Source organism: Bombina bombina, chromosome 2 (genome assembly GCF_027579735.1).
Source record: "Bombina bombina isolate aBomBom1 chromosome 2, aBomBom1.pri, whole genome shotgun sequence".
Taxonomy (NCBI): Eukaryota; Metazoa; Chordata; class Amphibia; order Anura; family Bombinatoridae; genus Bombina; species Bombina bombina.
In genome coordinates, this window is record NC_069500.1 from 473567717 (window position 1) to 473583868 (window position 16152).

General features: G+C 38.9%; 1 protein-coding gene and 1 long non-coding RNA gene across 4 annotated transcripts in view; both read left to right on the plus strand.

Moving 5' to 3' along the window:
• Positions 1–16152, plus strand: part of KCTD10 (potassium channel tetramerization domain containing 10) — a 71707-nt gene that overhangs the window by 1903 nt on the left and 53652 nt on the right. For 2 of the 3 annotated variants that reach the window (XM_053702115.1, XM_053702114.1), the window contains exons 2-4: positions 286–499; positions 3980–4149; positions 5331–5417. In XM_053702115.1, the coding sequence (XP_053558090.1) occupies positions 286–499; positions 3980–4149; positions 5331–5417 (471 nt within the window). Of the gene's footprint in view, positions 1–252; positions 500–3979; positions 4150–5330; positions 5418–16152 lie in introns of all 3 variants that reach the window. The other variant, XM_053702116.1, reaches the window with a different exon arrangement.
• On the plus strand, positions 15280–15597 carry LOC128649072 (uncharacterized). The gene is made up of 2 exons (XR_008400648.1): positions 15280–15350; positions 15440–15597. It is a non-coding gene; the product is annotated as an uncharacterized LOC128649072 (long non-coding RNA).

Consider the following 16152-nt stretch of genomic DNA (forward strand, 5'->3'; position numbering starts at 1 on the left):
CAGGCTGAAATTTAGAGGTTTAAGTGTTATAAAGTATATTCTAAGAATATTGGTTCTGCAAAGCTGGGGAATGGGTAGTAAGGGCATTATCTTTTAAAAACAAATATTGTGTAGACTGCCCCTTAAATACATTTTCTTACTCATAAAAAAAATAAAATAATATTATGACTCGTAGCTCTTCACCGAACCTAAAAACAGGTGGCAGATTACATGTTTCTCACATCAGGTAATATAAATAGTGAAAACTTTCAGCTCATTTGATGAGCTGATATTTCTTCTCCGCAGGAAGAAATGTCGGGAGAGAGTGTGGTGAGCTCTGTGGTGCCAGCAGCTACAACACGCACCACCTCCTTCAAATGTGCCAGCACCAGTTCCAAGTATGTGAAACTAAATGTTGGAGGTGCGCTGTACTACACTACAATGCAGACTCTCACCAAGCAGGATACGATGCTCAAAGCAATGTTCAGTGGGAGGATGGAGGTACTCACAGACAGTGAAGGTACGTTTATGTGTATCAGTCTACTCTCTATGCATAGTGTTTGTTAGTCTTCGCTATTTCAGCTTATCAGTGTATCTGTGATATTTTAAGCCCCACTGCGTATATCTTGAGCTGTGCATGTTTATCCCTTTTTTTTTTTTTTTTTTTCATGTAAAAATATTGTAATCTCTTGTGGTGATATATGAATGAAAATAGTATGGTGAAAGAGTGCCTGGTTAGTGTGTGCACATACATACATACAGTGTTCTCAACCTAAATGTTTGCCAGTAGGGTGGCATTATGAAGTAGCCAGTGAAATATTTTGTAATATAATAAAATTTTCTGTATTTAAGTTATCCAAAGCACAAGTTAACTGAATAATTATAAATTGATTTAATGATCATTTGTGCAACACACATTGGAAAAATGTAAAATTAGCTCATTTTATCTTAATATTGGCTTACATTTTAGACCGTAAAATCAGCCGAGAGGTGTGCCCATTAAAAATATACATTACCCCTCCTTGTAAATATGGCCACCCCAGGGTCCTTACCCTGTTCCCAGGGAGCAGCACTAATGTCTAGTAAGAGTGAGAGGAACCCCCCCCCCCCTCACATGCACACACTTGAGCTTAATGCGGAACATTGACATGTAACATTGCGCTCACATCCCAGGTTCCTCACGCAGACAATCCACATTACAGTTTACCAGTTACATTTTAAAGGGTCACTAAAGTCAATATTAAACTTTTTTTTTTCTTTTTATGAAAATCCAAGGGGCAGAGGACAGGCCGAATAGGAGACAGGTAAACTGCCAGAGTATGATGTTCCACGAAAAACAAAGGAAGTTTCTGTGAGACTGATGGATAGGGACATCAAAATAAGCATTGACTAAATCTAGACGAACTAGCCAATCTTTGATATAGAAGACATTTTAGGAGATTAATTCCCTCCATTTTGAAGTGTTGATATTGTATAAAGTCCTGAAATTGAAAACAGGATGGAATTATGTTTTTCTTTGACTAAAAACATATTGCTTATATAACTATGATCCATGTATAGCTTGCTTTGAGACTAGAGAGGAACTTTTTGAATCTATGGCAGATTTGTCTTGCTTTTAAAATTTTGTTAAATAGGGTTTTACTATCTGAAAGGGAGGAGATAAAAAGTCTATCAGGACTCCTGAGATTGTGTGAAGAACCCAGGGATCTGAAGTTATAAGATAGCAATTTTGGGAGAAAGCAGGCAAGTGTCTACCACCTGTTTTATGAGAGGAAGAAGAGACATTGCCTAATATGTTTCTGTATCAGCCTCTGTTCCTGGGGGTCCTTCAGTGAAAGAATGTGGGATTTGGTGTTTGCTGCTGATTTTGTGTGAATTTAGATCCTGAAGTTGTAAGAGGTTTGGCTGGGATGGCAACCGCTAAGTTTTTCCTGTCTTTTTTTTTATTTTAACAAACGGTTGTCATTTGGGTCAGCGGAAGGTTGGGAATAGGCAAAATCTGACAAATTTGGGTCAAGTCTGCATAAGATGTTCCTTCTACTCTGTGCAACCATAGCCTCATTTGTGTTACCCAAAATGCAATTAATCTTAAAATTCATTCTCTAACAGTAAAATGATCAAGGGCAGAGTTATTAGCTATAGCAGACATCTTCAAACTTGGCCCTCCAGAGGTTTTGGAACTACGTTTCCCATGATGCTCAGCCAGCATATCAGCTGGCTGAGCATCATGGGAAACATAGTTCCAAAACCTCCGGAGGGCCAAGTTTGAGGATGTCTGATCTATAGCTTCTTCTGTGTTGTCAAAAATCTGGGCAGTAGGGCCTGTAGTGTCATCTTGGCAGGCTTTTAGGAACCTGTCGTAGCCTCCTAAGATTAGCTCCCTGAGAGCCTTAATAATTTTAAATATCCGGGTCAGTTAATGGGATAATGGTGTATTATTAGGAAGAGTAGATCTAGGATACTCAGACCTTCATTTGGAACGTACTGATTTTTGAAGGGGTAGTCACTTGAGATATATTCGTCAAAGTTTACTTTCACTTTAAGGTTTAAACATGCAATACAGACACAGATTTAGCCGTTGTGATACATAACGTCTTTATTAAACTTTGACGAATGTGTGCCTGGTTTTTAAAAATCCTATTAAAAACAGGGGTACTTTCATTCATTAAAGTTTACATTTTAGCCATCTGTTAAAATACCTTTTTTCTTCTTGCAAAGCTGGAGCAGAGCTTCCCCTGCCCGTCGCTCGTCTTTTCATAGGTCAGAAATGAAGAATCCACCTTCCTCCAATCACGGCATGGCCTCAGGCAATGTTTGCTCGGCGGGGGGGGGAAGCCATGATTGGAGGAAGCTGGATTCGTCATTGCTGACGTAAGAAGAGATGAGCGGCAGAATCGCTGCTCCGGCTTTGCAAGATGAAAAGGTAAGTATTTTAACAAAACATCTAAAATGTAAACTTTGATGAATGAAAGTGCCCCTATTTTTAATAGGATTTTTAAAAATCAGCCACACATTTTGTCAAAGTTTACATTCACTTTAATACCATAGATAATGTGTTATGTTTACTCCTGGAGTATATCAGTTTGGAAATTATAGAGAAATGCTTAAATAATGCATTACACTTTAACTAAACCTCTTAGATTTTAGTCGACTAAAATCTCCTGGAGATTTAGTCAGCTAAAACAATTCAGATGACTAAAATACAACTAAAACTAAAATGGCATTTTAGTCAAAAGACTAAAACTAAGATTAAATCGAAATATGCCGCCAAAATTAACGCTGCAACCAGGGTGCTCTTGAAACAAATATCCAGACTTCATAAACGATCAGGCACTCTGTGTGGATTTAAGATATTTTTATAATAAGTAATTATTAAAGTATCTTAACCTTTTGCCGCCGTTATGCCGTTTTGTATTCCATCAAAACGGCGCTGGGCTTTAGTGCCGTTATGGCAGAATACAACGTCATAGCCAACGGTTGTCCTGAAGCCAACTGCGCTTCCTGGGTTTGATTGCGGTCTTGAGGGCACACGATAGCGAAAATTTTATATATATATATATATATATATATATATATATATATATATATATATATATATATATATAAATGTTCAAACCTTTATTTCTTTGTGCAGTTGAATAAATGTATGCATGATATGGAATTAATTTTAAGTGTGTCATGTTGCCAAAAATATTAGGACCCAGTGCACTTGGGTGTGACTTACAAACTTGCATTGTTTCTCTTGACTTCCTCTGGAGTCACTCCTATATCTTAGCACTGTAATTAAGGTTTTAGCCTGAACGTTTTTTTTTTTCCCTCTTTTGTTACAAAGGGATATTCCTAATATTTTCAGCAGGCACTGTAATAAATTGTGACTTAGCAGGCAGTTTAATCAGTTGGCCTTTTCCGATATTTGGATATTTATTGAAATGCCTATTATTTCTGTTAAAATGACAATTTATAAGATGTCTCTGAAAAGTATTCTTTAAATTCTGTTCAGGTTGGATTCTTATTGATCGCTGTGGGAAACACTTTGGGACAATATTAAATTACCTGCGGGATGGTGCTGTCCCTCTTCCAGAGACCAGAAGGGAAATAGAGGAGCTACTTGCAGAAGCCAAGTACTATCTGGTACAAGGGTTGGCAGATGAGTGTCAGGCCTCTCTTCAGGTACATGTTGTTAGGAATAGCTTGGGTGTTAAAGGGACATTAATCTCAACAGTACATGACAACCTGTTTATAAAAATTGTAATATGCATTAAAATGGTTTTTTATATGCAACAAAGGAAATATAATTTAATATTCTTTTGATAAAACATTTAATTTTTACCCTCCTAATTTTTTTTTTTTCACAGTACAAGGCTGGAGTTTGGGACAGGAATACTTTTTTTTTTCTGAATGTTCCCTGACTTCTAAGTGCAACTATTATAGCCCTTTAAACGACATTTTAAATTTACTTCTATTATCCGGTTTCCTTTTTCTCTTGGAATATTTGTGTTGAGGAGTAAGCCTAGGTTGGCTCATAAAACCTCAGGAGTGTGCACATAGCAGCAGTGTTACAACCGTGTATATTGTTTGTTGCAAACCCTGCCGTATAGAGATCTAAATACGTGGGCTCATAAGATCCTGGGAGCCACCTAAGTTTCTTCAACAAAGGATTACCAAGAGTACAAAGCAATTTTGATAATAGAAGTACATTGGAAAATGTGTTTAAAATTGCATGCTCTAGACCACAAAATATTTTTTTTTATTTTTATTTATTTTTTTAAAAATAGATGTTCCTGTTTTGAATAAATATTTTTATCATACTTTTGGAGTTGCCTATTCACCAACAGAGCTCTACGAGTTGGCGTTCTAGCCACTGAGCAATTGAAAAGTTGTCAACGATCCTGCATTTCTTGTTTCTATATTCATTAAAGGGGCTCTTAGCTTAAGCTTTTTCACACACAAATATTTAAAGTTTAATTGTTCTGTTTTCATATGTTTGCTAGATATGTTTTAGGCCACTCGCTATGACCATGGGTAATCATCATATTCTTTTCCATGAGATACTATTTGTTTTCATGTAGGCTGAAAAGGATAGCATTTTTCTTTTATAAATCTATTTTTAAATTGATGACATAGCTTACCAGGATTTAAGTCTTCATTTTTAAAAGGATTAAGATGATTAAAAGTTAAATTTTTTCACAACTAGATAATGGAAATAATTGTTTTTTTTTATTGCATGCACTGTCTGAATCGTGAGTTTAATTTTGACTTTAGTGTCCCTTTAATGCTATGACAATGCATTTTTCAAGTAATGAATTATTGCAGTGCTTGAATTTATTATTTATTATTATTTTTATCATCAGAATAAAGATGTTTACGAACCTTTCTGCAAAGTTCCTGTCATCACTTCTCCCAAAGAGGAGCAAAAGCTCATTGCTACTTCAAATAAGGTAAAGGCTCCTCAAAAATGTTATGCTGTATTCAGAGTTTGTTAATCAAGAAGAATGCAAATTGTCTCCAATAACCACTGAGTTGTATCATGTTAGTTTAACATGAGAATAACTTGCCTGCTGAGGTGTTAATGCAAATGTTATTATTGAGGTTAAGAAAATATGCGGTAGTACATAAATACTACAGGCGGAAACAGGATTTATAACGAAAACCTTTTTCTGTAGTTGACATATACTTGTAAGGGGTTAAAATGTTTTCAGATTTTGTTTTTTAGTCTTAGGTCTAGTTTCCATTGCTGTTGTAAACTGTGTTAACCAGTGCTTGACTAATCTGGGTGCTACTGGTGCCTTAAAATTAACCTCTGGCACCCTGATTTTTTTTTTTTTTGGATCTCTGTATGCCTCCACTTTTCACCACAATCTGTCTCTGCCAACCGTTCCAAGCGAGGTGCGGCTGGATCCTTTCCAGGCCTTGTGGTTACTACAAGCCCCAAAATGCCACATTGCTAAAGGAAGAGTGGTCCTGTTGGCTGTTGAACTGGGGCAGATCTGCATCAAGGGCTGAGGGCAGAGTAGTGTCATCATTAAAGGGACAGTGAACTCCAATTTTCATAGAACTGCATGTAATAGACACTACTATAAAGAAGAATATGCACAGATACTGATCTAAAAATCAAGTATAAAACCTTTTAAAAACTTAGAAGCTCCCAGTTTAGCACTGTTGATAAGGTTAGGCTGAGACACCCAGTGAAAGGGGCTTGGAAAAGCATACACTATGTAAGATGTAGAGAGGAGATCCTTATTTTACACCCATTTTTAAAAACTTCTTCTTGATTATGGATACATACATTCATACTCCTATGTTGCAACAGCTAAACATTTACAGAATGCAGAATGTGCCTTTGGTATTCTAGTAACACTGCTACAGAATGGTAATTGTTCACTATGAACTAATCATATTAATTTATTCCCATCATTAACATATTTTAAACTAGCGATACACTGAAATTTTGGCCGCAGAAACGTCTCAGCCGAAAATGGTATTTTCGTGGTGTTTTTTTTTTTTTGGGGGGGGGGGGGGGGGGTTGCCTTTTTTATTTTCGGTAAAATTGTGTAGCATATTTCAAATTTGATACCAGCCTTGAGCTGCTATTTGAGTTCATTACTTGACTTACTGTTTTGCATATAATAGTTTTCTAGGACTATACTTTATTTGGATAATTGGTATAAAAAAAACCCCAGTTAAATCTGATTCTGTTACACAGAACTAAATAAAGAATAATACTAGCGATGCACTGAAATTTGGGCTGCCGAAACTTTCGGCCGAAAATGTGCAATTCCAATTTCGGCCCAAAGAGGACCAAAATGGCTTAAAATGTACCTCCCTCCCTTGTTCTATTGAGTTACATGCCTATCCTTAGCATAAGGTGAGCAGCACAGCACTGGCATGGTACACAGAGCACACACATAAGTACCATGACCTGATGATATTTGAAACCAGCAGTGCCGTTTTTTTTTTTTTTTTGTTTTTTTTTTGTTTGTTTTTTTTAGGAATCCAAAGTTCTGAATACAGTTTTTATAGGAGGATAAGTAACATGTTTTATAAACACTTGATATTATCAGACACAGCCCTAAGCGTACACAGTGAATATGTATAAGCCTTATATATACACAGTGCTCATACATCAGCCTCATGTGCTTAGACATTCTATTTGCCTGAGGCAAAAATCCGTGAACACTATATATGCATAAGCCCCAAACTCGCACACAGTTAGTACAAATTTGCATCCACCAGACAGTGTATACAAAAAAAGCACAGTAACTTTTTATAACCACCTTGCACGTAAGGTCGTAGCTAAGTCCGGTGGTCCTGGTGATAGGTGACAGGCAGACTCCATTTGGGGCAATCTGACGGGTCAGTGTGAGACCCGAACCAGGAACTAGGCAGAGATAAGATTAGAGAGGATCAGGTGCAGCCACGCCCATCGCACGGATAACTACACACACACTGTGTAGTTTAAAAAAAAAAAAAAAAGTCGTTTTTCGGCCAGGGGCATCCTAAATTATCGGTTTCGGTCCAGAATTTTCATTTCGTTGCATCCCTATTTTAAACCGAAGCGTTATCTGGGGATTATGTATTTAAATTCCATATTCATTTTTTCAATTTTGTGCATTTGATGCTGGATTTTATGTCCCCCTTGATTATGCAACATGAAATCTACAATGCAGCAGCACTTCCATATAAGCTTCTTTATTGAGTCCAAAGACTCAAATTTAAAGATGTTTTGAGCAAAGAATCTTAATCATGTCTAAAACAGAATACATATAAAACTCCAGTTTGAGTCTTTAGACCGAATACCGAAGCTTATATGGAAGTGCTGCTGCTATTGGGATTATACAACATAAGACAGGAGACCTTGCAGTTCCTGTTCTAAAATGTGTAAGATATAGAACTGCTGCCTCCTTGTTTCAAAGCGTTTCTATAGCGAATATTGCAGTATTTAGAATTTTAGTAAAGGTGACAGGTTTATCAGGCAAAAACAGCAATTTCTATCAACATAATGGAGCAGCTATCTGTAAACAGTGCAATACATTCCAGCAGGTAAAATGAAATGGATAATAGGGAAAGCTTGAGAAAGGGGCAAGAGCCCCAAAACGTTGCTCTTTGAATAAAGGATTGCTTCATATTTGAGTGCCACCTTCTCCTTGTTTGTTTCAATATATATTTGGGCTGCTGGAGGGAAGCCTGGAAGGTGAAAAAGCAACCTCTACAGTTTATGGTCTGATTTCTGTACTTTGGTGATTTGCTGACCCTATGTGCTCTTTTGTAATAGGGACATTTATGCCATTCATTGTGTGTATTATGCCAAGTCTATGTTTAAAACAAAAATTATGTCTGTGTTTGTATATGTATTGATTCTATTGCGATTCACAGATATTGCGTTTTTTTCAAATTGAAGGTTTGCGGAAACCCTGTGTTGAGCAAGCTGTCTATACTGTCTATATAGCTCCTCCCTTGACTCCACCCCCCCCCCACCCCCCAGTCATTCTCTTTGCCTATGCTAGTAATAGGAAGGGTAAAGTGATAGTGGTGATAAAATGATAGTTTTAATTCCTCCAATCAAGATGTTTTTTATTTTAAATAGTACCGGTGAGTACTATTTTTCTCAGGGAGGATATGACTGAAGATTTCCCCCTGAAAATTGATGATTTTAGCAGCAGTTACTAAGATCAATTATAGTTCCCACAGATCTGAAGGTAATATGAGAAAATTCTTCAGTGTGGAGGACAGTCTCATGCAACAAGCAGCATTTGAGGTATGTTTCAGCCCTTTAATATATCAGAACTGGCTGATTTGGTTCCTTATAATGGGAACAGGGTAAGCAGTAGTCCTGTAATCAATAAGGGTGTTACTGTTTCTCCTGGGTGTTTTTTTTTTTTTCTGACATATGCAGCTCAAGTAGTTAAGCAGCATGGAACTCGGACACTGGGGCATTTTTACTATTTATCATAGAGGATAAGTCGTTTTTTTATTGCTGAGAAAAGGACTTATATCGTTTTGTGTATTTATTTCTTGGGGACCACATGGCTGTTTATAACCGCTTCCCATGCGGTAGTTTAAATTATTAGTGCGATGTCCATTGTGGGCGGGGCCTATTTTCTCGCCTCAGACGCGGAGTTTACTCTGAAGGAGACAGCAAACATTAGCTCCGGTTGGGCCCTATCTGTGTTTTACACTATCCGGATTGGTGTCGATTCGTTTGACAGTTCTCTGGGGGCAGGTAGACGCCACAGTAGAGCTGTGGCGAGGTGCAGGGGTCGTTATTTAGCAAATTGAGTTTTTTTGCTTTAATGTTCCTGTAGAGGGTAATTTCTGCTCTTACATGTGGGATGCAATCATTTTTGGCAACTCTGTATAGACATACATAGTTTTTGAGCATTTATAAGTGTTTTTAAGTGTGTGTAGAAAAAGATTGTGCGCTTTTATTTCTTAAAGGCGCAGTACCCGTTTTTTTACAAAAAAAATTTTTTTCCCCAAAAATAAAGTGTTTACCATCTGTTATGGTTATTACTACTTTAACATGTCTGACATTGAGGAAACTCATTGCTCTATGTGTTTAGAAGCCATTGTGGAACCCCCACTTATATTGTGTACCTCTTGTACTGATAGAGCCTTACACTGTAAAGAACATATTTTAGGAAATGAAAGTGTGTCTAAGGATGATTCTCAGTCTGAAGAGAATCAGGATATGCCATCTAATTCTCCCCAAGTGTCACAACCTTTAACACCCACACAAGCGACACCTAGTACTTCTAGTGCGTCTAATGCTTTTACTTTGCAAGATATGGCTGCAGTTATGTCAACTACCCTCACTGAGTTATTATCTAAACTGCCAGTTTTGCAAGGTAAACGCAGTAGGCCAGGTATTAATGTAAATACTGAACTCTCTGATGCTTTATTAGCCATTTCCGATGTACCCTCACAGTGCTCTGAATTGGGGGTCAGGGAATTATTGTCTGAGGGAGAACTTTCAGAATCAGGGAATGTGTTACCTCAGACAGATTCGGACTTGGCGTCCTCTAAATTTAAACTTGAACACCTTCGCCTGTTGCTCAGGGAGGTCCTAGCGACTCTGGGTGATTGTGAACCTATTACAATTCCTCCAGAAAACTTGTGTAAGATGGATAAATATCTAGAAGTACCTACTTACACTGATGTTTTTCCGGTTCCCAAAAGAATTTCGGAAATTGTTTAAAAGGAATGGGATAGACCAGGGATACCGTTCTCTCCCCCTCCTAATTTTAAGAAAATGTTTCCTATATCAGACACCATCAGGGACTCTTGGCAAACGGTCCATAAGGTGGAGGGAGCAATATCTACTCTAGCTAAGCGTACAACTATACCTATTGAGGACAATTGTGCTTTCAAAGACCCTATGGATAAAGTTAGAGGGTCTTCTAAAGTAATTATTTATTCACCAGGGTTTCTTGTTACAGCCTATTGCCTGCATTGTTCCAGTAACTACGGCGGCGGCTTTCTGGTTTGACGCCCTTGAGGAGTCTCTGAAGGTAGAGACGCCCTTAGAGGACATTTTGGACAGAATTGGAGCTCTCAAGCTAGCTAATTCCTTTATCACAGATGCTGCTTTTCAGATTGCTAAATTAGCGGCGAAAAATGCAGGCTTTGCCATTTTGGCGCGCAGAGCGCTATGGTTAAAATCGTGGTCTGCTGATGTATCATCAAAATCTAAACCTTTAGCTATTCCGTTCAAGGGTAAGACCCTATTCAGCCCTGAATTGAAGGAAATCATTTCCGACATTACTGTAGGTAAAGGTCACGCCCTACCTCAAGACAAACCTCTTAAGATGAGAGGTAAACAAAATAATTTTCATTCCTTTCGAAATTTCAAAGGAGTACCCTCTGCTTCCCCTTCCTCCACCAAACAGGAAGGGAATTTTGCTCAATCCAAGTCTGTCTGGAGACCTAACCAGGCCTGGAATAAGGGGGTAAACAAGCCAAGAAGCCCGCTGCTGCTACCAAGACAGCATGAAGGGGCAGCCCCCGATCCGGGACCGGATCTAGTAGGGGGGCAGAGTTTCTCTCTTTGCTCAGGCTTGGGCAAGGGATGTTCAGGATCCCTGGGCATTGGAAATTGTGACCCAGGGTATCATCTTTCACGTTTGTCTGTAGACCAGACAAAAAGAGAGGCGTTCTTACACTGTGTAAAAGACCTCTATACCATGGGAGTAATTTGTCCAGTTCCAAAGCTGGAACAGGGACCGAGGTTTTACTCAAACCTTTTCGTGGTTCCCAAAAAAGAGGGATCTTTCAGACCCATTTTAGATCTAAAATGTCTAAACAAATTTTTCAGAGTCCCATCGTTCAAGATGGAGACTATACGAACAATCTTACCAATGATCCAGGAGGGTCAATACATGACCACTGTGGACCTAAAGGATGCGTATCTTCACATTCCTATCCACAAGGATCATCATCAGTTTCTAAGGTTTGCCTTTTTGGACAAGCATTATCAGTTCGTGGCCCTTCCCTTCGGGTTGGCCACAGCTCCCAGAATCTTCACAAAGGTGCTAAGGTCCCTTCTAGTGGTTCTCAGGCCGCGGGGAATAGCAGTGGCGCCCTATCTGGACGATATCTTGATTCAGGCGTCAACTTATCTGATTAAAACTTCAGTCACCTCTCACACGGATATTGTGTTGTCTTTCCTAAGAACTCACGGTTGGATAGTGAATGTAGAAAAGAGTTCACTTGTTCAACAAACAAGAGTTCCATTCTTGGGAACTCTGATAGACTCGGTAGACATGAAAATATTTCTGACGGAGGTCAGAAAATCAAAGATTCTAAATACTTGCCGAGCTCTTCAGTCCATTACTCGGCCATCAGTGGCTCAATGTATGGAGGTCATTGGATTAATGGTAGCAGCGATGGACATCGTCCCGTTTGCTCGCTTTCATCTCAGGCCACTGCAGCTGTGCATGCTCAGGCAGTGTAATGGGGATTATGCTAATTTATCTCCTCAGATAAATCTGGATCAAGAGACCAGAGACTCTTTTCTTTGGTGGTTATCACAGGATCATCTGTCCCAGGGAATGTGCTTCCGCAGGCCATCATGGGTTATAGTGACAATGGACGCCAGCCTCTTGGGCTGGGGTGCAGTCTGGAATTCCCTGAAGGCTCAGGGTACTTGGACTCTGATGGAGTCTCAATTACCAATCAATATTCTGGAACTGAGCAATATTCAACGCGCTTCAGGCGTGGCCTCAGTTGGCTCTGGCCAAATTCATAAGATTCCAGTCGGACAATATCAATCATCAGTGGGGAACAAGGAGTTCTCTAGCGATGATAGAGGTATCAAGGATAATCCGATGGGCGGAGACTCACTCTTGCCATCTATCAGCAATCTATATCCCAGGAGTAGAGAACTGGGAAGCAGATTTTCTAAGTCTTCAGACTTTTCATCCGGGGGAGTGGGAACTCCATCCGGAGGTGTTTGCATCATTGATTCAACAATGGGGCATACCGGAAATTGGATCTAATGGCATCTCGACAGAATGCCAAGCTTCCACGTTACGGGTCAAGGGATCCCCAGGCTGTACTGATAGATGCTCTAGCAGTACCTTGGTCATTCAACCTGGCTTATGTGTTTCCACCATTTCCTCTCCTACCTTGTGTGATTGCAAGAATCAAACAGGAGAGTTTCAGTAATTCTAATAGCGCCTGCGTGACCACGCAGGACTTGGTATGCGACATGTCGTCGTCTCTACCTCCGTGGAAAATACCATTGAGGCAGGACCTTCTCATTCAAGGTCCGTTCCAACATCCAAATCTAAATTCTCTGCAGCTGACTGCCTGGAGATTGAACGCTTGATTTTATCTAAGCGGGGATTCTCTGAGTCGGTCATTAATTCTTTGATTCAGGCTTGCAAGCCTGTCACGAGAAAAATTTACCATAAGATATGGCGTAAATATCTTTATTGGTGCGAATCCAAGGGCTACATGGAGTAGGGTTAGGATTCCTAGGATTTTGTCCTTTCTCCAAGAAGGATTGGAGAAGGGATTATCAGCTACTTCCTTAAAGGGACAAATTTCTGCTTTGACAAAGACTCAACGTCTGGGACATCCGCCAGACGTTTGTGTAGTAAAATTGACAGGCTTTAATCAGAATCAAGCCTGTGTTTAAACCTATTGCTCCGCCATGGAGTTTGAATTTAGTTCTTAATGTTCTTCAAGGGGTTCTGTTTGAACCCATGCTATCTCTTCTGCTCGAAGAGTTTCTGAGCTTTCTGCGTTACAATGTGATTCACCTTATCTTATATTCCATTCGGATAAGGTGGTTTTGCGTACTAAACCTGGATTCCTTCCTAAGGTTGTTTCAAATAAGAATATTAATCAGGAAATTGTTGTTCCTTCCTTGTGTCCTAATCCTCCTCCTAAGAAGGAACGTCTGTTACATACTTGGACGTGGTTCGTGCCTTGAAGTTTTACTTACAAGCGACCAAGGATTTCCGTCAAACATCGTCTCTATTCATTGTTTATTCTGGAAAACGTAGGGGTCAAAAAGCTACGGCTACCTCTCTTTTTGGCTGAAAGGCATCATCCGCCTGACATACGAGACTGCTGGACAGCAGCCTCCTGAAAAAATTACGGCTCATTCCACTAGAGCTGTGGCTTCCACATGGGCTTTTAAAAAACGATGCTTCTGTTGAACAGATTTGTAAAGCTGCGACTTGGTCCTCCCTTCATACTTTTTCCAAATTTTACAAATTTGATACTTTTGCTTCTTCTGAGGCTATTTTTGGGAGACGGGTTCTTCAAGCAGTGGTGCCTTCCGTTTAGCTATCTGTCTTGTCCCTCCCGTTCATCCGTGTCCTGTTGCTTTGGTATTGTATACCACAAGTAAGGATGAATCCGTGGACTCGTCGTATCTTGTAGAAGAAAGGAAATTTATGCTTACCTGATTGATTTCTTCTACGATACGATGAGTCCACGGCCCGCCCTGTCATTTTAAGACAGTATTTATTTTATTTTTTAAAACTTCAGTCACCTCTGCACCTTTTTAGCTTTTCCTTTCTCTTCCTATACCTTCGTTCGAATGACTGAGGGGTGGAGTCAAGGGAGGAGCTATATAGACAGCTCTGCTTTGGTGCTCTTTGCCACTTCCTGTTAGCAGGAGGATAATATCCCACAAGTAAGGATGAATCCGTGGACTCGTATCGTAGAAGAAATCAATTTATCAGGTAAGCATAAATTTCCTTTTTACCTCTAATTACCTTGTCTAATCTAAGGTTCTGCTAACTGCCTCCTTATCTCAGGTCTTTTGACAGATTTGCATTTCAGGCAATTAGTGCTAACTCTTAAATAACTTCACGTGCATGAGCAGAGTGTTATCTATATGAAACACATGAACTAATGCCCTCTAGCTGTGAAAAACTGTCAAATGCATTCAGTTGAGAGGTGGCCTTTAAGGGCTTAGAAATTAGCATATGAGCCTACCTAGCTTTCAACTTAGAATAAAAAAAGAACAAAGCAAATTTGATGATAAAAGTAGATTAGAATTTTGTTTAAAATTACATGCTCTGTCTGAATCATGAAAGTTTAATTTGGGCTTTACTATCCCTTTAACCCACAAATACACATAAATATACACACCACCAATAAATAAAGTATCTGCATTTTTATTTTTTTAGACATAATGCTATTGCTTACTTAATGGACTATAGTGTAAATATAACTCTTGTATGCACTGGGCAACCAAAAAGTATGACTCTATTTATTGCGGTGGTCTGGAACCTAACCCGCAATATCTCTGAGGTATGCATGTATGTGTACATATGTGTATATATTCGCTCTCAACTAAGTTTAAAACAAACTGGAAGAGTCAGTTACCGCATTTGGCCAAATGGGACAAGCCCAGGTACCACGTCAAGGTCTCTTCCAAAACCTGGGACCCTAATACAGCTACACAAATGCAGGCTCACATACAAAGTGCAAGCTCATAATCAAACAAACTGGAAACTAGTCAGGTTCAGACTTTTGTAATCACCCTTAAGCACAATGAAAGTGGAACAGTACTCCCGGACCGGGGACACATCACATGACCCCTACTATATAAAGTAGCAACAGAGAGCACTCTCACTCAATCCTTTATCACGGCTTGAGTGATATTTTATGCTTGAGATTTTTTTTTTATCCATTTTTGCATACGGATTCCAGCTGATAGCCCACCTGGTTTGGGCATTTCTCCTAAGGCAGTTACTACGAGAGAGATACTGCAAGAGGGGTCATAGCGGCAAGACATTTGCATATCACATACGGCATCAAGGATTTCACTTTCATCACAAGAGAGCAGCTACCTGGACAGCTGTTAATGTTCCAGAAAGCCGTTGTAGCACTTCTCAAGTGCCTTACTTCTTGTAAGTACGATTAATGTGTGGGGAGTGAACAACTTTCAATACAGATTCACACTATGTTGGCGCCTTCTTTTCTTTTGTGTTCTATACAGATTTGCTTCGTTTGAATTGCCTTCAACTTTTGGAAGAAGTTTTTGCTGCCACACCTTCATTATATGAACTTTGGACTTTTGTGATCACACACCAGGTTTTTGGTTTGATTGTTGTATCATTATTGACCTATTCTGTGAGATACATCTCCTTTTATTTAGCGTGCGGGTCACATATTTTTGCTTTTTCACACCAATTATCTGATGCACATTCTATTGTACCTTTTAATCAGAGGTATTGTATGTTAATGTTGTTTTATCATTATTGTTTATAGTTTGACAACATTATTATTAGGCGCAACTGACATTCATCATTTGGTTTTTAGGTTCAGACTTTTGTAATCCCCCTTAAGCACAATGAAAGTGGAACAGTACTCCCGGACCGGGGACACATCACATGACCCCTACTATATAAAGTAGCAACAGAGAGCACTCTCACTCAATCCTTATTTTAAAAAGACCAGAGTGCAAGTTTTTTGTTCTGATATATATATATATATATATATATATATATATATATATATATATATATATATATATATATATATATATATATATATATATATATATACACCTTGTAAGTGTTGACTGGCTAAGCAAAATATGGCTATGTTGTGTGACTAAGATCCCAATTTTATTTAAAAAGAATAGTTGTTCCTTGATGTTTGCAGGCAATTTTTTGCAGCAGTTCAAAAAATATTGTGCTTTTGAAAATG